The following is a 25,743-nucleotide window of genomic DNA, read 5'->3' as shown; positions in this document are numbered from 1 at the left end:
AGGAACCAGCCCCAGGCCTGGCTCCAGGGACCAAGTGGCCCTGGCCTCAGTAGCGAGGCCCGCACAGGCACCCCTGGCACCACGGCTGCCTGCCCACCCTGCTCCCATTTGTCCTGCCCCCTTCTTGTCCTGCCTCTGCCAAGCTCCGCCCGTGCCTGCTGCGGGCGGTGCTCAACAACGGGTGGAACAGGACGTTGAAGGGATGCCTCTCCCCCGGGTCCTGGGGTCTGGGGGGAGCAGGGAGGCCAGAGGGGCTGGAGGGAGCAGAAGACGCCCCAGCCAGTGCTGACCTTGGGGAGGGCAGAGGGCATTGTGGGTGATGGAAGGGGCCATCCTGGTCGGTGGTGGACGGTCCTCAGCCCCTGCTAGTGGTCAACTTCAGCTGGTGCCGTTGGAGGCCAGAGTGGTTCAGGGTGGGCCTGGCAGGGCCTGAGGGGCCACGAGGTTTGAGGCCCTGGTAACTGTGGGCCTCGCTGTCTGTCTGTCCTGATGCTCTGTGCTGTGGAGCCCAGTGGCCTTGCCTGTGACTAAGCTGGGTGCCCATCTGCCTGCCTGCCCACTGAAGGGTCAGTTGCATTCCCCAGTCTTTGGTGGAAAAGGGGCCTGCCCAGGCAGTACTGGTGGCTGGTGACACTGAGGGTGGCCTCGGGGAGTGGATACTCTTGGTTGGCCAGTCAATGCCCCGCTGAGCACTGCTAAAGCCATGTGTGTGGCGAGGGTGGTCTGCGTGGCAGTGGCTGAGCTCTGGGGACTGGCCTTGCAGCTGGCATGTCTCAAGGTGCTTGGCAGGGAAGACAGGTGCCTGCCCCCTGGGGAAACCCAGGCTGGCTCCCTGTGGCTGTTTCCAGGTCACAGCCCAGGCACCCCATGACCAGCCCAAGACCAGGCCGAGCTGGCACCACCCTGGAAGGTGGCTTTCCTCACTGCCAGCATCTCCATCTACGGAGGAGTCCACAGGCCCCACGAGGGTGAGGGTACATGGAACCAGGTGGCCCCTGGGTGATGTGACTCCAGGCCTCAGGAGCATGCCCGTCTGGCCTGCTGGCCAGCTCTTCCCTGACCACCTGCCCAGCAGTGCACCTGTTGGCTGGGCTTCTGTGCAGGGGCTTCTCACAGCCCCCTGCCAGCCTTGGTGCCTGGGAGTCCCCAGAGCACACTGACGAGCTCGGCAGCTGCCTGAAGGCTGCTGATGGGCGGCGAGTGCCCCATCCCAGGACGGGTGCAAGATGGTCAGGTGGTGCGGGTGACCTCGGGTGCTAAGATCCCGTGATGGGTTCTGAACGTTTCCCAGATTGGACCTCTGCCCAGAACATTGGTTCTTTCCCTCCACAAGCAAGCAGGAGCCCTCTTGGTGCCAGGGCCTGTGCGGGAGGTGAGAGGAGGGGTGGAGCTAAGGACCTCTGTCCCTCCTCCCACTAGGCTGTCCCCTGGGACCAGGACACACCGCACTCTAAAGGCATGAGGCCAAGGGAGAGGGGACGGTGCAGAGGTAGAGGGGGCCGAGTGCCTGGTTGGTGCAGGGCACCTCTGTGCTGCAGGGTGCAGGAGCTGGGGGCCTTCCTGGGGGTGGGTGAGGCTGGCCTGCTCCAGTCTCCCCTTGGCCCCCAGCAGTGGGCAGACTTGGGCTCGCTCTGGGAGGGTTCCAGGAACAGCTCCTGCCATGATATAAATAGTCTTCTCCGAAGGACTTGGTGCTAGGCCAGCTGAGCAGGTGCCCCCCAGGCCTCCCAGAGGTCCCAGGCCTGGGGCGGGGCCCAAGGTGGGGACAGCATGCCCGCCTGATTTGCAGCAGTAGGGGCGCAGTGGTCCTGGTCCTGGTCCCGGCATTCCAGAACTCACTGGACTTTTCACTAAGAGACCCCTCTCCTGTGAGGAGACGGAAGGGGCGGGCAGCGTGCCCTGTGTGCTCTCTCCCAGAGGGCTGGGGCCAGGAGGAGCCAGGCCTGGGGCCAGCTACCGTCCTTCTGCCTCCTGGCTGGGTTACTTGGGCAAGTTGCTCAGCTTCTCTGTGCTGCTGTTTGGTTGATACAGTGTGGCCAATGTTGGTACCTTGCTGGTGGGGACAGTGAGTGGGCGGGGGCTGGGGCTATCTTTAGGCAGCAGGTGTGCAGATAGACAGTGGTCAAGGTGGGAGATGGGGGGCAGTGAGTGCTCAGAGCTGGCCTGTCCCCACCTGTGCCTCCTGGGAGGTGCTCGGGTAGTGGTGAGCTGAGGGCATGGTGTGGGAGTCGGACCCCAAGGCCTGCCCGCTGTGCTCAGCGAACTCAGGAGGGGAGCCCTTGCCAGGAGCACTCCCCCGGGACTCCTGAGCTGGTGGGCAGGACCACCTGGCTGGGGTCCTGTGGTCCACCCAGCATGGACAGAGCCATCCCACCCCCTGACTGCTCACCCAGGTGGGGGTGGGAGGAGGCCAGAGTGGCAGACATGGCTGATGGGATGTTCTCTGGGTGTGTTGTGGGGAATGCCTGGAGGAACTGAGTTCTCTGCTGGCCCCTGGCCAGCCCGCTCTTGTGCTGACTGCTGATTGCAGGGGCCAGGCTGTCTGTCTGGGAGCCAGACGGGGAGCAGGGTTCCCAGCAAGGCAAGGCCCCTGGGGACCCTGTGTGCTGGGGGCTACACGTGCCCTGTTCCACAGTGATTTGAGGGCCTCTGGGGGCCAGGACAGGCATGGTGTTGACCACAATGCTAGGCTCCCCCTGGGGCCCAGAGTCCCGGGAGCACTTGAGTTCCTGGACACGGTGCTCTTGAGAGGCAAAGCCAGGACAAGTTGGTGGGAGCAAGTGGGGAACCCAGGGTAGGGCTTTGGAGGGCATCTGCCCAGAACCTGGAGATGGGTGGGGCTGGAGACGGCTCCCTGGCGGTCTTCCTATCTGGTACGACCCTGAGGCGCCCCTAGGATCTGTGCCTGTTTCCTCAGCCATAAGCTGGGGATGATGTTGGTGTGAGAGTAGCCAGCCCACAGGGGGCAGCAGTGTGTGGCACATGGTGGGTGCTGTGCATGGAGAGTCTTGGGTGTACAGCTTTCCATGTTGGGAGGCCGTCCTCGCAGTGCGCCTGGCCAGCTCCTCTGGACCTTCTAGGAGGGGACCCTGTGCAGCCCTCCCTCCTCTCTGCGCTAGGAGTCCTTGTGGCTGTGGGGCCGCGGGAACCCCCAAGGTCCCAGAGAGGCGCTGGCGCGCTGCCTTCCCGCACCTGGCCTTCCTCTCGCTGCCGGCTGGCCCCCTAGTTAGTAGCTGTGGGCCGGGGCTGGGGCTATCTTTAGGCAGCAGGTGTGCAGAGGCCGGGAGCCGGGTCGCCGGCCGGTCACCGCCCACCACGTGACGCCGGGCGCTATAAATAGCGAGCCGCTGCTCCGCCTCTGCCCGAGCCGGCGCCGCGCGGGAGGGCACCGCGCGGGTCTGGGCGCAGCACCAAGGCCCTGCGCATGGAGGCGGCGGCTCGCCTGCGGGCGCGGGTGAGCGGAGGGGTGGGCGGCGGGACCCAGGCCCTCCGATCCTCCCGACCCTCCCTGGCCCTCCAAGACCCCAGCCCCTCCCGGAGGACGCGGTGACCTCGTGCGCCAGATGGGAAAAGCCCCTGGGCATGCGCCTAGACCCAGTCCCCATCTGCCTTGTCCAAGAGGAGGCCTTACTTCTCGGGGCTCCACAGGCTCAGGCCTCCCACCCTCAGTATCACACAGGGTCCTCGTATGCCCAGGCCCCCAGCAGCCTGATAGATTCAAACTCCTTAAGGCCGTTCTACCTGAATGAAGGAGGTCACTTCCTGAACCTCGGTCTCCTCTGTGCTGGTGTTTAGAGCTTTTGTGTCCTAGGTTTGAGGTTGAGGAAACCCATTTAGCTGGACGCCTGGTCTAGCCAGGGCCGAGAGTATCCTTCCATCTCTCTCTGGCCTCTTAGCTCATCTGGCAAACAAGTACAGAGTGGTTCTGGAAGTAGCAGAGGGCTCAGGGGCACTGCCCAGAGGAGGCCCAGCCGGGGTCCCAGGAAGGGAGGGCCAGAGGGAAGGAGGGCCTTCATGCTCCGCAGGGCTCACGGCCTGGGTGTGGGCGTGGTGGGCGTGGTGGGCGTGGTCCTCAGCCAGCAGAGAGGCTGTGATGGTGGCTGGCACACAGCAGCTTGGGGCATGGGTGGCCTGTGCCTTACAGAGCTGGAGCCGGGGCTCGGCCAGTGGCCTGCCCACTGCTGGTCCTGGGGGTCCTGCCTCTATTCAGATCTGGAGTTACTGGCACTGGTGGATGGTAGGTGGCAGTGGCTACCCACGTGGGCCACAGGCCTTGGGTCAGCCCTGCTGGGGGCTGTGCAGGGCTCTGGCAGCCCGTAGCTTCAGATCCCCTTAGCCCTTGCCTCAGACATCACCAAAGGGAGGTACTGGGGGGGGTGTCCCCCAGGTAGGTCTGAGCCAGCTGTTTGCTCAGGCAGGGGACTGCACCTCACTGCCCTGTGTGTGGCAAGAAACCAGTCCAGACTGGTCCAGCCTAGACCTGGATCTGTGACCCCATTCTGGCCTGGACTCTGAACCCTGACCCTTGGCCCAGCCCAGTGTAGCCCCTGATCCCTGCAGGCCTGTGACACCTTGAACCCTGGAGTGGTGAGAGGCTCAGGCCCTTCTGCCTGTGCCGTGGTGCTGGCCCAGGAGCAGGCCATGTGCCATTGCGCAGGTCTCCCTGTGCCCAGCCCTGTGGGGAGAGGCCCCTGGAGTCTGTGGCCTCCTTGGGCCCTGTTCCTCCTCTCCTCTTGTCAACAGGAGTGTGGCTCTGGCACACAGGCGTGTCCCAGGGGCCTGTGTTTGTGTGCAGCGCAGCAGCCGCTCTTCTCCCGGGGCTCAGAGTGGGTGCTTGCTGAGTGGGCGCAAGCTGGGGCCTGGCTGCCTCAACCAGGAAGGGTTCCCCTGCCTTCCCCCTTCTGGGGTTGCCCCTCCCACAGTTTTGATCCTCCCAGGGCCCTGGTGAGGGCAGGGTGTGAGCACCTGCCTTGAGCCTGGGGCCGTGGGGCCTCCGTCCCTGGGCAGGCAGAGGGGGTGAGGAGTCTGCACCCCTCCTGCACAGCCAGAGTTCCGGACAGTAAGGCTGTGCCCACAGCAGGGGCAGAGTGGTGCTTCTAAGCCCAGGGCCCCAGGCTGGCCTCTTCCTCACTCAGCCTGAGGGTCGGGAGCCCAGCCTCCCTGAGTGGGCTGGAGAAGGGGTGCTGGGTGGGGGCAGAGGTAAGAAGCAGGCTAAGGCGGATGAGGACTGTGCCCGGCCCTTTCGTGGGCAGAGGCAGAGACTGTGGGCAGACAAGCGTGGTGGGGTGAGGTGGCGCGGTGTGCTCAGCACAGGGCACAGTGGAGGTCTGTGGAGGCTCTGTTTGGACGCTCACTGTGCAGGTGGGAAGCTGAGGCTGAGGCCATTGACCAGCCTGTGGGTGGGGAGGGGGCCAGGTGCCCCTGGGGACCCCTGGCCTAGGTGCTCTGGAGCTTTTAGACCCTGAGAGGGAGGGGGCAGGTGTGGCTGGCCTTGTGTCCTCTGGCAGTGCCCTTCCCCACAGTGACCCATTGTGGCCACCTGGGCTGTCACCACCGTGGCAAGACCTGGCACTGGCCCTGGGCCTGCTGTCTGCAGAGCGCCTGGAGCAGAGTGGGCTTGTTTACCTCTGTGCCTGGCTGCCCCGGCTGTCCCTGGTCCATGGAGTGGAGACCCCCTGGGGCAGGAGACCATAGGGGCCTGACAGAGGCCGCTGAGGCAGCTCATGGCCCGTCCTCACTGTGCCCGAGGACCCACTGTGTACCCACAGTTGGCCACTCCAGAATGATCTGTGCTCCAACATCAGGGGCCAGGAATCCCCAAAGGAGACCACGGCTGCTCTGGCGTGGGCCGGTCTGCAGGCCCAGGTTGCAGCCTGGGGGCCTGGTCTCTGCTGCCACAGATGGACCCATGAACTGCTTTTTGGGGTTCAGCATACTCCTGGGGGCTGTCCTCCCTTCCCATGTTCCTCTCCACCCTGTCCTGGTGTGGGTGTCCTGTCACCCCAGGGCCCTGGGTCAGCCCTGGCAGCAGCTGTCCTTTCTCATGTCCTCACACAGGGAGACTGAGGCCGAGGAGACCTCTCAGTTCCTTCTCTCTCCTCTCCAGACGTTGCCTGCCAAGGCCCAGCTGCGGTTGATGGAGAGGCCCTCGGGGGTCAGCCCTGTGTACTGCCGTGCCCAGCATCTCCACCAGGCCTGCTGCTGAGGAGCCCCTGCTCTGGCCCTCACCGTTGCCCCCGCCTTCCCATGGCCCGTGCTGCCAGGCCTGGGGCCCTTGCTGCCGCCTGAGCCCCCTGCCCCCCTCCAGGATCCGCCGTGCCCCGATGGGGTAACGTGACCGAGGCCTCGAACACAGAGGCCGCACCTGCCACAGCTGCTGCCTGCCACCCCACCCGGGCGCTGGAGTTGGTTCAGTTCAAGTTCATTAACCTTTGGTCCTTGGGAGTTTGGGCCACCTTTGAGTGAGCGGGGCTCTTCACCACCCACGGATGCAGAGAGTGTCCCCCGCCAGACACTGCCCACAGCCAGACTCACTGTGGGTTTTCACAGTTTGTTGAGTTTTTTGGTGGTCAGTATTTTTGCCCACTTATAATTACCCAGCTCGGAGACTCAGGAGTTTGGAGTTGCCTATTTTACTTTGGGGGGGCTGTTTTTATTCCTCTTCTTTATTTTTAAGGGTCAGGTTTTCTTTTTTTTTAATTATCCAGGTACTGGGCAGCTTCCTCCCCCTCCCAAGTATTTGCACAATATTTGTGCGGGGTGGGGTTTTTTGTTTTTTTTAAAGAAATCCTTTTTTTCTCTCAGATAAGTACAGGGATCCCATCCTACCTTGTTTTGGGGGCTGGTGGGGTTTCTCTGGTGGGTCCCGGCCCTCTACCTGCTCCTGGGGAGGAGGCATGGCGCGTATGAACCGACCCGCCCCCGTGGAGGTGAGCTACAGGAACATGCGCTTCCTCATCACGCACAATCCCACCAACGCCACCCTCAGCACCTTCATCGAGGTGAGTGGGCCTGAGTAGATGGTGGGGGGGGGTGTCTAGCAGCTTGGCCAGCTACGCTCAGAGGTGTGGACAGGCCAGAGCTGGTGGGATGGACTACGGCTGTCAGCACCCAGCCCTGTCACCCTGTTACAGGACCTGGGAAATGGAGGGGTGTCCTGGTTATCAGGATGAGGGCTCAGGGTGTGAACAGGTCAGTGTGTGAATAGGTCAAGGACACAGTATATGACCAGGATGAAGGCTCAATGTGTGAACAGGACGAGGGCTTGGTATGTGAATAGGATGAGACAGGGCTCAGTGTGTGAGCAGGATGAGGGCTCAGTATGAGAGCAGGATGAGGGCTCAGGGTGTGAGCAGGATGAGGGCTCAGTATGAGAGCAGGATGAGGCCTCAGGGTGTGAGCAGGATAAGGGCACAGTGTGAGAGCAGGGCTCAGGGTGTGAGCAGGATGAGGGCTCAGGGTGTGAGCAGGATGAGGGCTCAGGGTGTGAGCAGGATGAGGGTGCAGTGTGAGAGCAGGATGAAGGCTCAGGGTGTGAGCAGGATAAGGGCACAGTGTGAGAGCAGGATGAGGGCTCAGGATGTGAGCAGGATGAGGGCTCAGGGTGTGAGCAGGTTAAGGGTGTAGTGTGAGAGCAGGATGAGGGCTCAGGGTGTGAGCAGGATAAGGGCTCAGTATGAGAGCAGGATGAGGGCTCAGTGTGTGAGCAGGATAAGGGCTCAGTATGAGAGCAGGATGAGGGCTCAGGGTGTGAGCAGGATGAGGGCTCAGGGTGTGAGCAGGATGAGGGCGCAGTGTGAGAGCAGGATGAGGGTTCAGGGTGTGAGCAGGATGAGGGCTCAGGATGTGAGCAGGATAAGGGTGCAGTGTGAGAGCAGGATGAGGGCTCAGGGTGTGAGCAGGATGAGGGCTCAGGGTGTGAGCAGGATGAGGCTTCAGTATGAGAGCAGGATGAGGGCTCAGGGTGTGAGCAGGATAAGGGTGCAGTGTGAGAGCAGGATGAGGGCTCAGGGTGTGAGCAGGATAAGGGTACAGTGTGAGAGCAGGATGAGGGCTCAGGGTGTGAGCAGGATGAGGGCTCAGTGTGAGAGCAGGATGAGGGCTCAGTATGAGAGCAGGATGAGGGCTCAGGGTGTGAGCAGGGCCTAGGTAGTGTCTTCAGGTGAGGCTGACACATGGCCTCTCTCCTGTCTGGTGCTACCCCTCTTGTCTTGCTGAGGGCTCAGTTTGTGAGCAGGATGAGGGCTGAGCATATGAGCAGGATTAGGGCTCAGGCGTGAGCAGGACAAGGGCTCAGTATGTGAACCGAACCAGGCCTCAGTGTGTGACCAGTTTGAAGACCCACTGTGTAGCCAGAAGCAGAGCTCTGTGTGTGATTTGGTCAGGGCACAGTGGGTGGCCAGGATGGTGGTTTGGAGTGTGGTCAGGGTGAGCTGGGCGGTGGCTTCCTCCACTGAAGGTGTGCCCAGGACCTCCTAGGCCACCTCCTATTCTACTCCTTGTGTTATCAGAATAGTTGGGTCTGGTGTCCCCATCTCATGACCAGCAAAGCCCAGTGATTCCTTACCACTCCTAAAATATCTACTGGGAGCAGGTGGGGTTGGTGCTGGCCTCTCATGTGTCCCCAGATATATAAATACCCCATGTCTGGCTGTGAGCTGCTGTGACCTTTGGGCTGGCTGTGTGGGTCTTCCCCACACTGCTCAGGTCTGGCTCCCTTCCTGCCTGCTCTGAGGCACCCTGCCCACCGAAGCCTGCTTCTCCCTGCACTGGACCTGTCCGTGCAGCCCAGGCCAGGAGGGCTGCTCAGAAGTGGGCCAGGGGTCTGCCGCTGCCACCGGGGAACCAGTAGAGGTTTGCCTGGAACGGGAGGCCTGGTGAGAGCCAGGATCCTGAGCTCCAGAGAAGGGGGCTCATGTTCAGGGGCCTGGCCCAGCTGCTGAGCCCGGGTCCCAGTGAGTGTAGGTAGGAATGCCTCCTCCCCAGGGGGCCCAGGCCCACGTGACCTGGAAGCTCAGGAAAGGCCACCTGCCAGTCACTGGGCCTCAGAGTCCATCTCCTGTTCACCTCCTGACTTGCTGAGGGGACATGGCTCTATCCAGGAGCTTGAGGGGACCCAGCCCTGCAAGGGGACCCCTGGGGAATACAGTCTGCCCTGGGAACCCTGGTCAAGGGGTCCTGGGTCCTGACCCCATGGCCCCTGCCCATCTCCTCCTGTCCCCTTGCCAGGACCTGAAGAAGTACGGGGCCACCACTGTGGTGCGCGTGTGCGAGGTGACCTATGACAAGGCCACACTGGAGAAGGATGGCATCACTGTGATGGTGAGGACTGCATGGCGCTGGGCACGTGGCCGCCGTGAGGCAGGGCCTGGGTGGGGTCCTCGGGGAGGCTGGCACGTGGCCTCAGGTGCTACCCGGTGTTTGTGCCTCAGCCACAGGCATGTGGGCACCTGCAGGGAGGCCAGGGTCTTGGGACATGTGACCACCTGTCACAGCCCCTGCCTGGCTCCCTCTGGGGAACCACAGCTGGAGGCAGGAGGCTCCCTGGTCATGGTTGCTCCTGCCCACAGACGCACTGCCGGGACTGGACCTGGTCCCCCGCAGCCCTGCTTGGAGGAGGCCACGGCCTCACCTCTGCTGGGTGCGAGGCTCAGCGGGCCCCTGCCCGGGTTCCTGAGCAGCATCGGGCAGCCGGGCTCCTCTGCGCCTGCTCCTCCCAGGGCCTCCCCTCTGCCTCCGGCTGCCTGGTGCTGGGCCCTGGGGAGGCCCCTGCAGAGGCTGTGGCAGGAGCTTGGGCTGTTTCCTTGGCTTCTAAAGCCCCTGGGGTCCAGTTAGGGGAGGATCTGGCTGCCGAGTACCTGGGGGTGCGCCACGGGGCAGGCCCCAGAGCCAGCTCTGGGTCACCTAGCTCGGCAGATGGCAGCTCCCCGGAGCAGGGCCTCCCCACCTCAGGATGGGGCTCGGTGCGGGCTGCCTCGGGCCCCAGCCCCAGCTGCCCCGTTCCGTAGCCCCAGCCTCCTGTCCTCAGTGCCAGCTACCCCTGGTCCCCTGCAAGGACCCTGGTGTTGACAGGTATTGCTGTGTGTAGGGACCACCCTTGGAAGTCGGCGTGGGAAAGAGTGGCACTTGGGGTCAGACAGGTGTGGACTGAAGCCCGCTGCTGCCTTGTTCAGCCACGACACCAGCAGGGTTCTAGCACCACCTCTGCACAGGGTGCCGCCCCTCCCTCCAGTAGGAGGGATTTGGGTTAGACCCAAGACAGCAGTGCCCTGGATGCCTCCAGGAGCTGCCCTGCCTAGACCTGGGGCAGGGTGAGATGACCCCCAGGGTCGCTTTCCAGCAGCCCCAGGGAGCCCATGCGGATTCACCCTGGCACCCGGCAGTGCCAGCCTTGGCCTGGGCACCTGCCTCACCACAGTGTCCACATCTCTGTGCTCACTGTGGCGTGCTCAGGGCTGGAGGCTTCCTGGACACTGGCTGCACCTCCCCAGGGCACAGGGGACAGGAGAGCGACACTGAGCTTCACAGCAGAGCTGACCCCTGGGAGTGGCCAGAAGGCCCGCCAGCCTCCCCCATCAGCCTCCCCCGCCAGCCTCCCTCCATCCCACATGTGGTGCCCTGGGGGCTGGGGACGGCAGGCACGTGGCAGCACATTAGTGTCGCTGCAAGGGATGGGACTCTGAGCCTCTTGGGTTGCCACAGCACACAGTGGACAGGATGGTGACCCCAGGACCACAGACGGGGCATAGGACTGTGGGGCTCCCAGCAGGGTGTCTTCAGGTGACCCAGGGCGGCTTCCTGGAGGAGGGGTCAGTGCCCATGAGTCCCTCCCCAGCAGGCCCCAGAACCTGTCCCCACGCGCACCCCTGGGGTAGGCAGCCTGGGCCCAGGGCCGCCTGGCCACCCCTCTGGTCCGACCTCACGAGTGCCTCCTTGTCTGCAGGACTGGCCTTTCGACGACGGGACGCCCCCGCCTGGCAAGGTTGTGGAGGACTGGCTCAGCCTGCTGAAGGCCAAGTTCCTGGACGACCCAGGCAGCTGTGTGGCCGTGCACTGCGTGGCCGGCCTGGGACGGTGAGCAGCGGGTGGGGCCAGGGCACGGGGTCCCAGCCTGGGCTTGAGATCTTGCAGTCTGTCTCACTTTCTGATGTGGGACACATCCATGTGACCGTCCCCGAGGGGAGATGCCCCAGTTTCTCTTACAGCCTGGCAGGGAAGAAGTGCTTCTCGCAGTCTGACCTGACTCCCACCTGCTGTGGTCGAAACTGTCCCTGCACCTGTGCAGGGAAAAGAGCTGCCCCGTCCCCCCTCCCAGTCACAGACATCTCCTCTTAGCTGGGGCGGTGGATTCTTCCTGAGGGAGGTGTCACAGCCTGGATTGGATGGAAATCACCCAGGCAGGGGGATCTGCCATTTGCAGAGGGCAGACCAGACAGTGAGGGTGGAGAACCAGCTTTCGCAGAGGCCTGCTCTGAGCTGAGCGTCTCCTGGCGCATCCTGGCTTAACCCTCCCACCACACGTTTCACCTGCCTGAGGCACAGAGAGTTCGTCTCAACTACCTGAGGTGGCACAGTAGACAGAAGGGGGCGGGCTTTGGACCCAGGCTTTTCAGCTGGTCTTGGTCTTGCCCTCTGTAGGAGCTCAGGGGACTCCCCTTGGGTCCGGGTCCCCCACCCTCCGTCTCCAGAAGGCAGCCTGTGAGGGAGGTGGGGTTCAGGGCTCAGAGGACCTCAGCACTGCTATCCGCCCGCAGGGCTCCGGTTCTCGTGGCGGTGGCCCTGATTGAGAGTGGGATGAAGTACGAGGACGCCATCCAGTTCATCCGGCAGTGAGTGGCCAGCTGTGGGGACGGGGTGGCGCGTGCTTGGGTCCTGGTTGCCCTGGGAGAGGGCTGGCCTGGGATGGGCTCTCCTCCCTGGGTTTGCTGATGGAATTTCCTAGGCCACGTGGGTTGGCAGGGGCCACAGTGGGTCCCCCTGTTGGCTCTGGACAGTCGGGGGCTGGCCCTGCGGCAGTGACCTGTAGTCCTGTTCCCCACCTGCCACAGTGGAGGGACAGCTGTGGCTGCCAGTGCCCCCCTCCTGCCCTGGCAGACACGGTTCCTGTGCCCAGGGCGGACCCCAGGGTGGGCCCTGCCTCAGTGGAAACAGCCCAAGCCTCCCCCGGTCCTCTCCCGCCCAGGACACCGGCACACGCTGGTGTCTGGGTTGCCTGAGACCAGGCCCACGGTCCTGGCCGCCCTTCTCAACCCAGGTCCAGCTGCCCCCGTCCTGCTGTCCTTGGCTTGCCCCGTTCCTCCCCTCCTTGGAGGTTTCTAGGCCAGCTGCTTGTGGCTTGGTGGCTTCCCACGTGGGGACAGCAGGGGCTGACGCTGTCCTCGGCTGCCGCCGGCACGTGTGTTTGAGGTGTACACGCTTTGGGCAGGTGTCCTCCTGCTGCCTCCGCAGCCTGTCAGAGCACAGCTGTCCCTTCCCAGGTGGCTTCTACCATCCTGTCACACCCTGTCACCACGCGAGTGCCTGTGAGGGCTGGACACAGGCCCCTGGCACACCCAGGGACACACCCCCCATGCAGCACACCCATGCACAGTGGGCACGTGCCCAGCACTCGTGTGGGCACACACTCGTCTGTTGTCCTGCCTGCTGGTGCCCCCCGGGGCTGGCTGCCAGGGCCAGGGCCAGGGCCAGGGCCAGCCTTGCCGTAGCCTGCCTGGCCCGGGCCCTGCTGGCCACGTGGAGCCCCCAACCCCACCTGCCATGGCCTTGGACTCCCTGGGGTGCAGGCAGGTGGCCAGCATCCCGATGACCTTCTGTCCTGTCTCCCAGGAAGCGCCGGGGGGCCATCAACAGCAAACAGCTCACCTACCTGGAGAAATACCGGCCCAAACAGAGACTGCGCTTCAAAGACCCCCACACGCACAAGACCAAATGCTGCGTCATGTAGCTCAGGACTCTGTGGCGGGGGCTCCTGTCCTGGCAGCCTCCGCCCGCCTTCCCCTCCTGTGCCTCAGCTGTCCGCGTCCGAGGAGCCCATGGGCCGTGTCCTTGCTCTGCCTGCCTGCCCGCCCCAGGCCCTCTGTGCTGGGGCCGACTCAGGCTCGGCAGCCCCGTCCCTGGACTCCTGCCTGCACCCTCCTGCACCCCACCTCAGGTCCCCTCTGCCTGCCTTTTGTTGGGTGGATGGATTTTTGAACTAGTGGCCAGGCCTCTGCGGGGGCCCTCACCTGTGCTCTGCACTTAAGTCATTGGATCCCGGGCGGTCAGGTGCTCTGGACACTCGAAGGCAATAAAGAGCGAGCCGTGGCTTTGTGTGGAGTGAGCATGGGGCCTGGGGAGTCCGCTGTCCCAGGATGGACCCTGCTGTTTCTGTGTGGGGGGTGCTGTGTGCTCCCATGGTGCCCCCCCTGGTGGTCATGCTGGGCCCTGCACCCTGCCTTGGTCCTCTGCCTTCGAAAGCCAGGGAGAAGCGGAGGCTGGGGTGGCATTGCTGGGCCCAGCTCTGGGGTTGGGGCACCCGTGTTTCCCCTCTTAACAACATGGTGGGGGTCACCTGGCAATTCTTTCAGCCCTGTGTCCAGTGAGGCGGCCTCACTATCCCACCCAGCCAGGCCCAGAGAAGGGAGCCCAGGGAGGGGTGCCGGGGTGCCACTGTGGCCACCAAGGCTCAGGGTGGCGGAAGCACCCTTCCTGGCCTAGGGAGGGGAGGGACGACGCAGGCACCTGCAGCTGAGCGAGCATGTGGGAGAGGCCCCGAGCGCCTGGGGCCTGCTTGGGACCCTCCTGTGCTCCTGCATGTAGGTTCCCAAGTTGGGGGCCATCCCGCCCTGAGCTCCCACCGTGATGCCACCCAGGGCCTTTGCTGACCCCAGGCCACGCCCCATCTGTGTCTGCTGCTTACCTTGCCTTTGGCCTTGACCTCTCAGGGTCCCTACCAGACCTGCCCTCCTCCCTCCTCCTCCTGGCCCTGTACCCACTCTGGGTTAGGCCTTAGGGCCCCTGAGAGGGGCTCACCCAGCCCCCCAAAATCTCTGTTCCCAGAAGGGCAGGCCATGTGCCTCAGTGGCATAGAGGGCCTTGCTGGAGACTCATTTCCCAAGTGTGGGGGCCCTGGGTGGCCTGGCGGGGGTCACCTCTCCTGGAGCCCTGGCAGGAGGGCCCAGGGCGATGCAGGCCCTGCCTGCTCTCCCCTGGTGGCTCTGTCCCGCTTGGCCTTACCATGGGTATGCCATAATGCAGCACCTACTGTGTGCCAAGCTCTGAAGGCCTACTTATCCCTCTCAACCTGGCGGTGCCCACCCTTTTCCAGATAAGGGGCCAATTCAGAGAGCCCCAGGGGTTTGTCTGGTTACTCTTAGCTCCAGAACCCCATTTGGTCCAGGCCCACCCAACCCCAGGGGTCTCTAAGCAGGATTTTCCGGAAGGGAAGATGAACAAGCACAGAGCAGGTCTGCCGACGGTGGCCAGGGTGGGGGAGGGCAGCTGATGAGGCCGCAGCAAGCCCACCCCTGAGAGCGACTGCTGAGAGGGGCCTGCTGTCCCCACACCCACAGGCTGCACCCACGGGGACCCTCCCTAGTGGAGGCTCAAGCAGAAAGGACAGGTGCCCATGATATCGGGGGACAAGGTGGGGAAATGTGAACAGGCAGAAGTACCCCCAGAGCCCCTCAGGCAGCTCCTCTTCCAGGGGTTTGGTGGACAAGCCTGGGTGCAGCCCTGCTGTCCCTGGGCGCCCAGGCAAAGCGGGGCACCAGTTCTACAGGTGGTTATTTCTCCCTTTCCTTGAACGTGTGTGAACTCGGTGATACCTGTGGCACGTTTGGGGAAGCCACTGTGTTTTTCTAAGTTTTGGGGCCTCTGTGCAGGCGCTGAGCAGCGCAGCCTGTCCTGAGAAGGGCACGGTCCAGGTGGAGGAGGTCGGGCTGCAAACCCGTCTAAGCCAGGTGGAGGTGCCGCTGGGAGGGCGTGGCAGTGCGGAGGCAGGTGTGTGGGGTGGGCCCAGGAGGGGCCGGTGGGCAGTGTGGCTGGTCTGGGAGCCTGTGGACGAGGCCCCAGGAAGAGTCTGGACCCACAGGCGAGGGAAGGGCCCGCCTGCCCGGTTCACACGGGGGAAGCGGGTGAGGGGGAAGGATGAGGGAGGCTGTCTGGAGTCAGGGGCCCTCCTCTGGGCCCTCTAAGAGGGTCTTGGGGGAAGGACTTCTGACTCATGTTACAGAGGGCACGGCCGGCCCCGAGAGCCTGGGGCTTTGCTTCAGGCCGCTGACCTCATCCTGGGTGAGCCTGGCTCCCCTGGGAGGTACGGCTTGGGGCCTGGTCAGTCCTGACTGGACTGAGGAGGGGGAGTGGGCAGACCCTGGCCCCAGCTGTGGGCGCCTGGCCGGGAGAGTGAGGGCTGGGGCTGCCCACGTGGCGTCCCCCCCCGTGCCCAGGACCCCATCTCTGTGAGTGTCGGGGCTGCCTTGGCAGGCTCCGTCCCACCACCCCCGCCCGGCCTGGCCCCGCCCCTGAGTCCTGCCAGTGTCTGCTGGGTTTGGCTGGGCCACAGGGCGGGGCCTGGGATGAGAGCAGGGAGCCACAGGGTAAAGCTTCTTTGTTGAATCTAGACCTTTCTTTCAAATGGAAAAATGTTATGCAACCAACTCTCTGGGATGGGGCAGGGCTGCCCGCCAGGTGGCCGAAGGGGGTGCTGGTCACTGCGGGCGTCCCTCTGACACCTCCCGAAGGAAGGAGAGCTGCCTGGTGGCAAATTCCCGGACGCCAGGCTCTGGGTCCTTTTTGAGGTCTTCAAAAGCTCCAGGAGAGAAGGGGAGAGTCAGGGGTGCCCCAGGCCTGGCTGCAGCCCCCCACTCCTTCAGCGGGTGGGTCACCCCTCCTGCCTGCCCAGGGGGGCTGGGGGGAAGGGCTCCCACCCCTTCCTGGAGCCTGGTTCTGTCAGCTGGGGGGTGGGGGTGACCCTGTGCCAGGTATCCTGAGGGGCCCAGGGAGGGGACAGGCCACACCACTCCAGGGGAGGCAGGGCGGGGCTCTGCTCTGGAGGCTTAGGGGTGGGGCTGCTTACTGCAGAACAGCAGGTTGGTGTCCACCTCGCTCACCATCCGGGACACGGCCTGGGGGTGGTAGCAGATGGTGTAACCTGTGCAAGACAGGGTGCAGCTGGGCAGAGGGTGGGTGGTTTCCTGGGGCCAGACCCACTCCTCCACCCCAGGCCCCTCCTCCACCCTTCCTTTCCTGCCGGTGGGTCTGGGCGGCCTGGGCCCGCTGCGGCCTGGCCACCTCCTGCCCACCTATGAAGAGCTCGGCCCAGGTCTTCATGTGCTGGTGGTGGCTGTGCAGGTAGCTGAGGGCCTGGGCCAGGTGGATGCTGAACTCCTCGGAGCTGGAGCGCATCTGGCCAGGGAGACCCTCCTGTCACCACCCAGGGACCCCTACCCCCGCCCCAGCCCTCCTGGAGGAGGCTGCACCGGCCTCACCAGGCAGGTCCAGAGGAAGTGGCGGGCGCTGAGGCCTCGCTCCCAGGCCAGCGTGCAGAAGAGGGTGTGGCGCGGCCGCCACCCCAGCAGCAGAGCGCAGCGGTAGAAGGCGAACTTGGCCTGCTGTGGGGACAGCGGGGGGTTCCACACTGCCCGCGTTGTCTGGGGACAGCTGGGGGGGGGTTCCACACTTCCCGTGTTGTCTGGGTACAGCCGGGGGTTCCACACTGCCCGCATTGGCTGGGGACAGCTGGGGGGGTGTTCCACACTGCCCATGTTGTCTGAGCCTGGGGTCCACCTTCCACAGGCGGACATTAGAGACAGTGGGCCGCTCAGGCCACCGCCTGACTGTGTGCTCTCGCCCTGGCTGGACTGTGGGCAGCCTGTCTCAGGTCATGTCAGAACTGGTTTACTTCTCCGGTGGTGGGGTCGGCGGGATCCACATCCCAACAGGTCCAGTGTGCCACCTGGGCCCTGCCACACACCAGGCACTGGGGACTCAGCAGGGAGTGGAACCACTGGGTCCTGCCCAAGGTCAGTGCAGCCCGGTATATGTGTGCATGTGTGCGCAGGCGGGAGGGCAGTGGTCCGGAGGGCAGGGTGGGGGCCTGCTGCCATCTGCCCGCCCAGGCCCTGGCCCAGGTGGAGGCCATAGGTCTGTCTTGCCTCAGGTGGGGCACTGACCGTGGCAACCTTGGGGCACTTGTCCTTCAGGTGCAGCAGCAGAGGTACCATGCTCTGGTACACCTGGGTTCGAAGGCCGCTTAGCTCCTTGCCCTCCATGGTTGCCACCAAATCCCCAAACAGTGCCATGGCTGCTGCTCGAATCCTGTCCCGCTCCTGCAAGGCAGAGGCTCAGCGGGATTCCCGCTCTTCTCAACTTGGAACCCCCACCTCACTTGGCTTCCTTAGAGGGTCCTCTCAGCCAGCTCAGGGTTCCAGGGCGGGGCTCCTTCCGCCCCCCCAACAAGGCTCCGGTGCAGGGCTGGGCCCCTCCTTATCAAGGCCTGGCCAGCATCCAGTCTGTCCCCTCACACCCACAATGGCAGCCTGACAACCTGAGTGTCAAGAGTGACTGGGGGGACAGACGTATCCCACTCCCCAGTGAAGGAGAGCGTGTTCCAGACAAGATGACCTGTCATCAAGTTGGAAGGCCATGTGGTCAGCTGTGGGACCAGAGGGGAGAGTGGGTTGGAGGACTGGACTTGATGCCAGTCCACCTGCAGTCCTGGGCACACAGAAGCTGCTACCCAGGGCTGGGAATCCATGCCTGTAATTGGAGGGGAGCCTGGGGTCCTGGGAGGGCCCAAGTAGGAGGCACCCCACCTGCCTTGCCCCCCCCACTCACGTCATCGAAGAAGGAGCGGGCGTTGATGGCCACGCTGAGGCTCTGGGCCCCTGCGCCGTGAGTGCCCAAGCGGTGCAGCACGTCGGACACGGTGCCCATGATGTCCACCACCACGGGCTCGCTGTTCTGGAAGAAGCCGTTGAGGAAGGGCGGCAGCTGCCCTCGGAGCAGCCTTTCCTGTGGGCGGTGAGCGCGGTGGGTGGAGTGCCCGACCTGCCCAGCTTCAGCTGTGCAAATGCACTGTGCCCAGGTCCCCGGATGCCCTGTCTCCCACTTTGTGCCACCCTGGCTGCAGGTGACTCAGCTGGGACCCTACCCGGCTCTCTCTACCCGGGGCCACATGGCTTTGGACAGGCCTTCCCTCTCAGAGCCCCCAGGGTCCTGCAGGGGTGGACCCAGAGGCCTCAGTTCTAGTTGGGTCTCAGCCCCTTCCTCCTCCTGGTCCTGCCCACCCTTCTCCCCAGCACCCACCCTGCCTTCACCCCCATTTCCAGCCTGGCCTCAGGCCAGTTGGGATCCTGGGCTGGACCGGGAAGAGGCCAGTCAGGTGCGCATGCTAAAACCACATTTTGTGTATACCAAGTGGAGGTTCCAGAATGTTCTAGTGACCAGTTATGTTCCATTTCTAGGCTTTCTTTAGAAATTTAAAAAATTCTGTGCAGCCAATTCTGTCTGCTCCCCTTGTTTGCTGTGCCTTCCTGAATTCTCTAAATGAATTGTCAGAAACCAAAGTGGGTGTCCCCTGCCCTGGCCCCTATCGTGCCCTGTGTGCACACTAGGGTGATGTTTACAACTCGAGAACAAGTTTTCAGCGAGCTTTGCTGGCTTTCTAAGCTCTGTTTACAATATTCAGTCCACTTTCACCCAGTGGGTCACGTGACAGCCACACATTTTCTGGGCACCTGTATGTGCAGCCAGGGGAGGACGGGGATCCCAGTAGGATGGAGTTCCAAGGGGAAGGCCGGGAAGGAAACGCAAGTGCTCATTGTGGTGAGAGCCGGCTCCAGCCACCAGCTCAGTGGGCCAGGCCCACCCCGTGATGTGCCTTACCTTCTCCGGGTGGAAGAGGATGTTCCCGAGGCCCTGCAGGCTCCATACGCGGATGTCGGGGCTCTCATCCCGGAGGCCCTGTGCCAGGAGGGTCAGGGCAGACTGCTTGGGAAGCACTTCCAACAGGACAGGGCTGTAGAGGAACTAGGGGCCGCAGGGGGTGGGTGGGTCAGGTCTGGCACCCTCTCCTGGGAAGCCTGCGTGTGTGTCCGGGCTCTGGGTCTGGGGTCTGGGTAGGGCTGCAGGAGGCTGATGGACCAGTGCTCCCTGGGACCTTGGCTGACCAGCACGCGACTCCTACCTGCCTCCCCTCTGACTTGCAGCTGGGGAACAGGCCCAGGGAGCAGAGGCCTCACCTCAGGTTACGGAGTGAGGGGGATTCCAGCTCGCATCGATGGCTGGCCCCCAGGCACTGGTGGCCCAGACCCTCCTGCTGTGGGGCTGGGTGCTAGCCCAAGACTTTGACTTGGAGTCAGTTATGGAAATGAGACACCCCCATGCCCCCAAGTGCTGCCACTACCCAGAGCCCACAGTTGCAAAGCTGGCTGCACCCCAGGCCTGGGGCAGGGGCCCCGAGTCCTGCCAGGCTGACCTTTGACTACAGATCTACCCACTGCCCTTCCACTCTGTGGGGCTCGTTCAGGGAGGGATGAGGGGAGAGAGGTCCCTCAAGTCCAAGGGCTGAGGGGCAGAGGGGTGGGAGCCCCGTGAGGAGCCACCGCCTGCAGACACCCTGCAGAGCTGCAAGTGGGGAGAGGGTGTGAGGGTCTCTCTGCGGCTTCCCCAGCCAGGCGGAGGTCTGGGGGGTTCCTGCTGGGTTGTGCTGCTGGTGGCCTCACCTACCTCAGTGAGCACCAGGACGGCCGCCTTCCTCTCCCGCTCCTCCTGGCTCTGCATGCGGCGCAGCAGCCAGCTGAGCACGGCCTTGATCTGCCGGCAGTGGTTCTGCACCATAGCCCTGGGGGCAGGGCCTGGGCTGCGGTCACTCCTGAAGCCCACCCTCCACTCTCCCAGCCAGCTGGGGCCAGGAGCGTGCTGACGGCAGTGCTCCCACCCCCTTGAACCCCCCGGCTGCCCACTCGTGCCGGGTCTCGGGGGGGACCGGGGAGGCAGGGAAGCTGCATTGACAGCCCTCGCCCTGGGAGGTCCCAGGCAGGGGCGGGACATCGGCACCACAGGCTCGAGTGACTGCAGAGTGGCGGTGTGTGAATGTGAGGGTCCTGCTCATAGTCAGCCCTGGGGCCACAGGTGGCTCTGGAGGGCACAGGCCCTGTCCCCACAGCCTACGCACCCAGTGCCCGGTACCTGGCCAGGAGGCCCACGCCCTGTGCGTAGGTGCTGATGGAGGTGAAGTGCTCCCAGGCGCCCTGCAGCTCAAGGTGGGCAAAGTCATGCCAGTGCCCCGTGGTGGACAGGAGGCTCTTGAGGGCCTCCAGCGACGTGCTGTGGCCAAGCAGAGGGTCAGGCCACCTAGGCCAACAGCCGTCACTGGGCCGTCCTACCCTGGGTGTGGCAACTCCCCCCACCTGGCTCCAGCACCTGCCTCCGATGCCTGCTCCGCCCCGCCTGCCCTTCTCTAACAGCCGAAGCCTGGGTGGAGGGTTCGCCAGGCACAGGGAGATGGCAGGGCCCCGCCAACCTGGGCCAGACCTGTGGGTTGGAGACTGGAGGGGCCCTTTAGGGAGGGGAGGGACCAGGCTCTCGGGGGCGTGGTCTGACTGGGAGCACAGCACTTTCCAGTGTCCTTGAAGTGACCTAGACAGGACACAGCTGTTCTGACAGCTGGCCACAGGCGGAGCTTAGAGGACAGGTCTGGAGGGAGCTGCAGGGCCATCTCAGGCTCTGTGACCTCCCAGGTCCTGGGGTGGGGAGTGTCCTGACCAAGCCTCGGGGGACATTTAAGTATGGGTGAAGAACACAGAAGGGGACATCTGAGGAGGGTGTGTGACACTGTGAGAGCCAGAGGGGCTCACTTCCAGGCCTGGTCTCCTCTGTCTCAGGGCAGGACAGACCAGGTGGCATGACCCACAGTTGTGTGGCCTGGCCATGTGTTTATCAGCACCTGGGTGCCCTGCGAGGTGACTGTCACTCTCCAATAGGGAGGAGGCGCTCACCCCCATAGAAGCCATGTGCCTTGTTCAGGTCAGAGAGCCAGGTCAAGGACAGCACAAGTGCTACCAAGCCAGGCCTCTGGCTCTACACCGCACAGTGACGTCACGGTCACAGGGACAGAGCTGCCCCAGGCGCTGCACACAGCCCCTGAACCTGGTACAGAGCCTGGGACGCAGGCCGGGGAAGCACAAGCAGCAGTCTGCTGGCCCGTCTTGACGTGCCTGGCCACATCAGCCCCGATGTGTGAAGGTGCCCGGGAAAGAGGCTGCCATCTCAGAGCAGGCCCACCTCTGAGCACACTCACTGAACCAAGGGTCACTCCGAAGTCCCTGGTGGTGCCAACCCAAATGCCAGCTGGCTTGTCATCTCGCTGCAGCTCTGTCATTAGAGAGGTGGCGTTCTCCAGGTCACTGGTCTCAGCCACCAAGTGAGGGTGGTTTTCAGGAGCAAGAGGTGCAGGGCATTTCCTTCCCTCCAAGGCTCCAAGTGCTTCTGCTCCTGGGGCACGCAGGGTGTCCCATTTCTCGTCCTCTGTAATTGCTCTGTCCCTGTTACCACAGCAGGGTTTCCAGGAAATGCCTGTCGGCAGTTTGTGCATTCTTGGGAATCCCCTCCTATCTGCGGGGAGACCACACCCCTCTGGGGGTTCCTACAACCTAAAACCCTTCCCAGGCTGGGCCCCCGGGGAGGGGTGACACGTGTCACCTGAAATCCACGTGCAGCCCCAAGCCTGGCGAGGGGAAGCCCCCGAGGTCCACGCCTGGTGTGGCAGGGTGGCCCTCCACCCTCTGGCATCCCAGTGATGTCCACGCTGCCTCCAGCGACTCCCGTCCCCTTCTGAGGAGCAAAGGCTCTTCAGAAAGGGGCGGCCGAGCCCGTGCTCCCCAAGGGCGCAGGCACCAGCCCTCTGCCTGCCCAGACCCGCCGCCTCCTCTTCTTTTTCTGTTGTATTTTTGTGGTAAATCCGTATCACATAAAATCTGTCACTGTGATGTTTTAAGTGTGGAATTCCGCGGCATTGAGCCTAGTCGCGATGTTGTGTGGCTGTCACGACCGTCTGTCCATCTCCGGAACTCTTCCGTTTTCTCAGACTGAGGCTCCGTCCCCAGTGACACTACACCCTCCTGCCCCCAGGGCACCCCCCACTGCCTGTCCCCATGGGGTCCTCAGAGGAGCAGAATTGCAGGGTGGCCTCCTGTGCCTGCTGGGCCCCTCAGCATATGTCCTCCAGGGCCACCTTCTGGAGCCGTGCTGGATGTCCCTCCTTGGTCTGCTAGGACCCGTGGCAGGGAGACACAGGTGTCGATTGCCTCCTCCACCATGGGCACGGGCTGCTTCCACTTGTTGTCCCTGTGAGCCGTGTGGCTTGGCACAGGAGCTCACGTGTCTGTTCTGGCCCCTGCTCCGACTCCCCCAGGTACATGGCAGGAAGTGGGACTTCAGGGCGGTAGGGTAGCTCCAGGTTGAACTGAGGAAGCCGCGCCATCTTGTATGCCCACTAACCAGCACAAGGGGTCTGGATCCCACATTCTTGCCAACATGTTGGTTGGTTTGCTTTTGGCAGTGGAGGTCCTGATGCAGGTGACATTTCTTCTTCTTTTCTACAAGGCCTTTCTTAGCACCTGTGGCCCAGTGGGACAGCGGCAGAGGCTGAGGGCCAGAGGAGGGCAGGGAGGGGAGGGTGTTGGTCAGGGATCTCTAGAGGAACGGGATCCACAGGAAGTATGATCACACAGAGGGGATTTATTAGACTGGCTTCCACAACCAGAGCTGGCAGTCCCCAGGGGCCATCTGCTGCTGCCCACACTCAGGGAAGTTCCCCACTTTAGTTGGCTCTGCCACATGCCAATCATGCCTAGACACACCCTCACTGACACACACAGACGCATCTTAATCTTCGGCATCTCTTAATCCCATCAAGTTGACAGTTCCAATTAGCCATTACAGGGAGTGTGTTTGAAATACAGAAATGAGGTGCCTCTTGACAGGTAGAGAGAATCACCGTAATGGATGAAGGGAGAGGAGCCAGAAGTCCATGGGGCAGGCTGGGCACTGGCTGGAGGCAGAACCAGCTAAGAATCGGGTGGTGCAGGTCTTTGTTGTTCAGAAAAGCAAGTTGGGTCCCCTGCCAGGGGAAGAGTGCCTTGCCTAAAGCCCCACGGGGCTGGGCCCAGGGGCCGCCCCAGGTGAGCAGGATGTCAGGAGCCACAGAGGTCCGCCTGGCTGCCATCCAGTGCCCTCTGCCAAGTCCCTAGCAGGGCACCTATGGTCAGTGGCTACTCAGCAGAGGGTACTCCCTCTTCTGCACACTGGACAGTGCCGGGAATCTGGCACACATGGCCACCTACCCTCTGAGGCCCAGAGAGTGGCCTCTGGTCTCCCCACTGTCCCCAACGACTTTCTGGCCTCCCTGAAGGTATGGCCACGGGTTGGCCTGCGCCACACCTGGGCCTCTTCAGGACAGTCCCAGCTAAGCAGTTCCCCTGGGAACGGCTCCAGAGGCCAGGAAGCCAGTTCCGGCCCATCAGAGCCTCCAATATTCCAGTGACCCAGGACGGGTGTGTACCTGCGTGGGCCAGAATATGGACTCTGCTAGGGAGAGCCTTTTCTTGTCCTGTGGCTACTGGGACCACCTCCTTTGCTGGAGAAGACCTGCCCATAGGGCCATCAGGGGAAAGCAGAATGAGGTGGAGAGCGGCTGGTGAGCGGCTGGAGGTCTCTGTCCAGCCACACTTGAGCCAAAAGCTGCCCACAGCCCCAAGAGACAGACGGACATCCCTGATGTTTGGGAGCCCAAGAGAGACAGAAGCCTCTAGTGCATGGGGAGCCCTGGGTGAGACAGGTGCCCCTGGTGTATGGGGGAGCCCTGAGTGAGACAGGTGCCCCAGGTGTATGGGGAGCCCCGGGTGAGACAGGTGCCCCTGGCCATGGGGAGCCCTGGGTGAGACAGGTGCCCCTGGTGTATGGGGAGTGGGTGAGACAGGTGCCCTGGTGTATGGGGAGCCCTGGGTGAGACAGGAGCCCCTGGTGTATGGGGAGTGGGTGAGACAGGTGCCCCTGGTGTATGGGGAGTGGGTGAGACAGGTGCCCCTGGTGTATGGGGAGTGGGTGAGACAGGTGCCCCTGGTGTATGGGGAGTGGGTGAGACAGGTGCCCCTGGTGTATGGGGAGCCCTGGGTGAGACAGGTGCCCCTGGTGTATGGGGAGTGGGTGAGACAGGAGCCCCTGGTGTATGGGGAGCCCTGGGTGAGACAGGTGCCCCTGGTGTATGGGGAGCCCTGGGTGAGACAGGTGCCCCTGGTGTATGGGGAGTGGGTGAGACAGGTGCCCCTGGTGTATGGGGAGTGGGTGAGACAGGTGCCCCTGGTGTATGGGGAGTGGGTGAGACAGGTGCCCCTGGTGTATGGGGAGCCCCGGGTGAGACAGGTGCCCCTGGTGTATGGGGAGCCTGGGTGAGACAGGTGCCCCTGGTGTATGGGGAGTGGGTGAGACAGGTGCCCCTGGTGTATGGGGAGTGGGTGAGACAGGTGCCCCTGGTGTATGGGGAGCCCTGGGTGAGACAGGTGCCCCTGGTGTATGGGGAGCCCTGGGTGAGACAGGTGCCCCTGGTGTATGGGGAGTGGGTGAGACAGGTGCCCCTGGTGTATGGGGAGTGGGTGAGACAGGTGCCCCCTGGTGTATGGGGAGTGGGTGAGACAGGTGCCCCTGGTGTATGGGGAGTGGGTGAGACAGGTGCCCCTGGTGTATGGGGAGCCCTGGGTGAGACAGGTGCCCCTGGTGTATGGGGAGCCCCAGGTGAGACAGGTGCCCCTGGTGTATGGGGAGTGGGTGAGACAGGTGCCCCTGGTGTATGGGGAGTGGGTGAGACAGGTGCCCCTGGTGTATGGGGAGCCCTGGGTGAGACAGGTGCCCCTGGTGTATGGGGAGTGGGTGAGACAGGAGCCCCTGGTGTATGGGGAGCCCTGGGTGAGACAGGTGCCCCTGGTGTATGGGGAGCCCTGGGTGAGACAGGTGCCCTGGTGTATGGGGAGTGGGTGAGACAGGTGCCCCTGGTGTATGGGGAGTGGGTGAGACAGGTGCCCCTGGTGTATGGGGAGTGGGTGAGACAGGTGCCCCTGGTGTATGGGGAGCCCCGGGTGAGACAGGTGCCCCTGGTGTATGGGGGAGCCCTGGGTGAGACAGGTGCCCCTGGTGTATGGGGAGTGGGTGAGACAGGTGCCCCTGGTGTATGGGGAGTGGGTGAGACAGGTGCCCCTGGTGTATGGGGAGCCCTGGTGAGACAGGTGCCCCTGGTGTATGGGGAGTGGGTGAGACAGGTGCCCCTGGTGTATGGGGGAGCCCTGGGTGAGACAGGTGCCCCTGGTGTATGGGGAGCCCTGGGTGAGACAGGTGCCCCTGGTGTATGGGGAGTGGGTGAGACAGGTGCCCCTGGTGTATGGGGAGCCCTGGGTGAGACAGGAGCCCCTGGTGTATGGGGGAGCCCTGGGTGAGACAGGTGCCCCTGGTGTATGGGGAGCCCTGGGTGAGACAGGGGCCCCTGGTGTATGGGGAGTGGGTGAGACAGGTGCCCCCTGGTGTATGGGGAGCCCTGGGTGAGACAGGTGCCCCTGGTGTATGGGGAGCCCTGGGTGAGACAGGTGCCCCTGGTGTATGGGGAGCCCTGGGTGAGACAGGTGCCCCTGGTGTATGGGGAGCCCTGGGTGAGACAGGTGCCCCTGGTGTATGGGGAGTGGGTGAGACAGGTGCCCCTGGTGTATGGGGAGCCCT

At 63.5% G+C, this 25,743-nt stretch overlaps 2 protein-coding genes across 3 annotated transcripts in view; one reads left to right on the top strand and one right to left on the bottom strand.

The window, feature by feature from the left end:
• Positions 1-13,302, top strand: part of Ptp4a3 (protein tyrosine phosphatase 4A3) — a 37,148-nt gene extending 23,846 nt beyond the window's left edge. Inside the window, exons 1-6 of one of the 2 annotated variants that reach the window (XM_026403044.2) lie at positions 3,346-3,454; positions 6,107-7,001; positions 9,229-9,321; positions 10,943-11,073; positions 11,754-11,828; positions 12,826-13,302. In XM_026403044.2, the coding sequence (XP_026258829.1) occupies positions 6,897-7,001; positions 9,229-9,321; positions 10,943-11,073; positions 11,754-11,828; positions 12,826-12,943 (522 nt within the window). In that variant the 5' untranslated portion in view covers positions 3,346-3,454; positions 6,107-6,896 and the 3' untranslated portion in view covers positions 12,944-13,302. Of the gene's footprint in view, positions 1-3,345; positions 3,455-6,106; positions 7,002-9,228; positions 9,322-10,942; positions 11,074-11,753; positions 11,829-12,825 lie in introns of those variants that run through there. The other variant, XM_026403045.2, reaches the window with a different exon arrangement.
• A 1,937-nt stretch (positions 13,303-15,239) lies between these two features.
• Positions 15,240-25,743, bottom strand: part of LOC113192821 (maestro heat-like repeat family member 5) — a 62,960-nt gene continuing 52,456 nt past the window's right edge. Inside the window, exons 19-27 of the mRNA XM_077800917.1 lie at positions 20,170-20,307; positions 19,708-19,822; positions 18,865-19,008; positions 17,815-17,991; positions 17,151-17,306; positions 16,467-16,589; positions 16,281-16,383; positions 16,055-16,129; positions 15,240-15,787 (exon numbers count right to left, since the gene is read on the bottom strand). Coding sequence (XP_077657043.1) covers positions 15,687-15,787; positions 16,055-16,129; positions 16,281-16,383; positions 16,467-16,589; positions 17,151-17,306; positions 17,815-17,991; positions 18,865-19,008; positions 19,708-19,822; positions 20,170-20,307 — 1,132 coding nt within the window. The 3' untranslated portion in view covers positions 15,240-15,686. The remainder of the gene's footprint in view (positions 15,788-16,054; positions 16,130-16,280; positions 16,384-16,466; positions 16,590-17,150; positions 17,307-17,814; positions 17,992-18,864; positions 19,009-19,707; positions 19,823-20,169; positions 20,308-25,743) is intronic.

This window comes from Urocitellus parryii, chromosome 7 (genome assembly GCF_045843805.1).
Source record: "Urocitellus parryii isolate mUroPar1 chromosome 7, mUroPar1.hap1, whole genome shotgun sequence".
In the NCBI taxonomy this organism is placed as follows: domain Eukaryota; kingdom Metazoa; phylum Chordata; class Mammalia; order Rodentia; family Sciuridae; genus Urocitellus; species Urocitellus parryii.
This window is presented reverse-complemented; position numbering and strand designations above follow the sequence as displayed.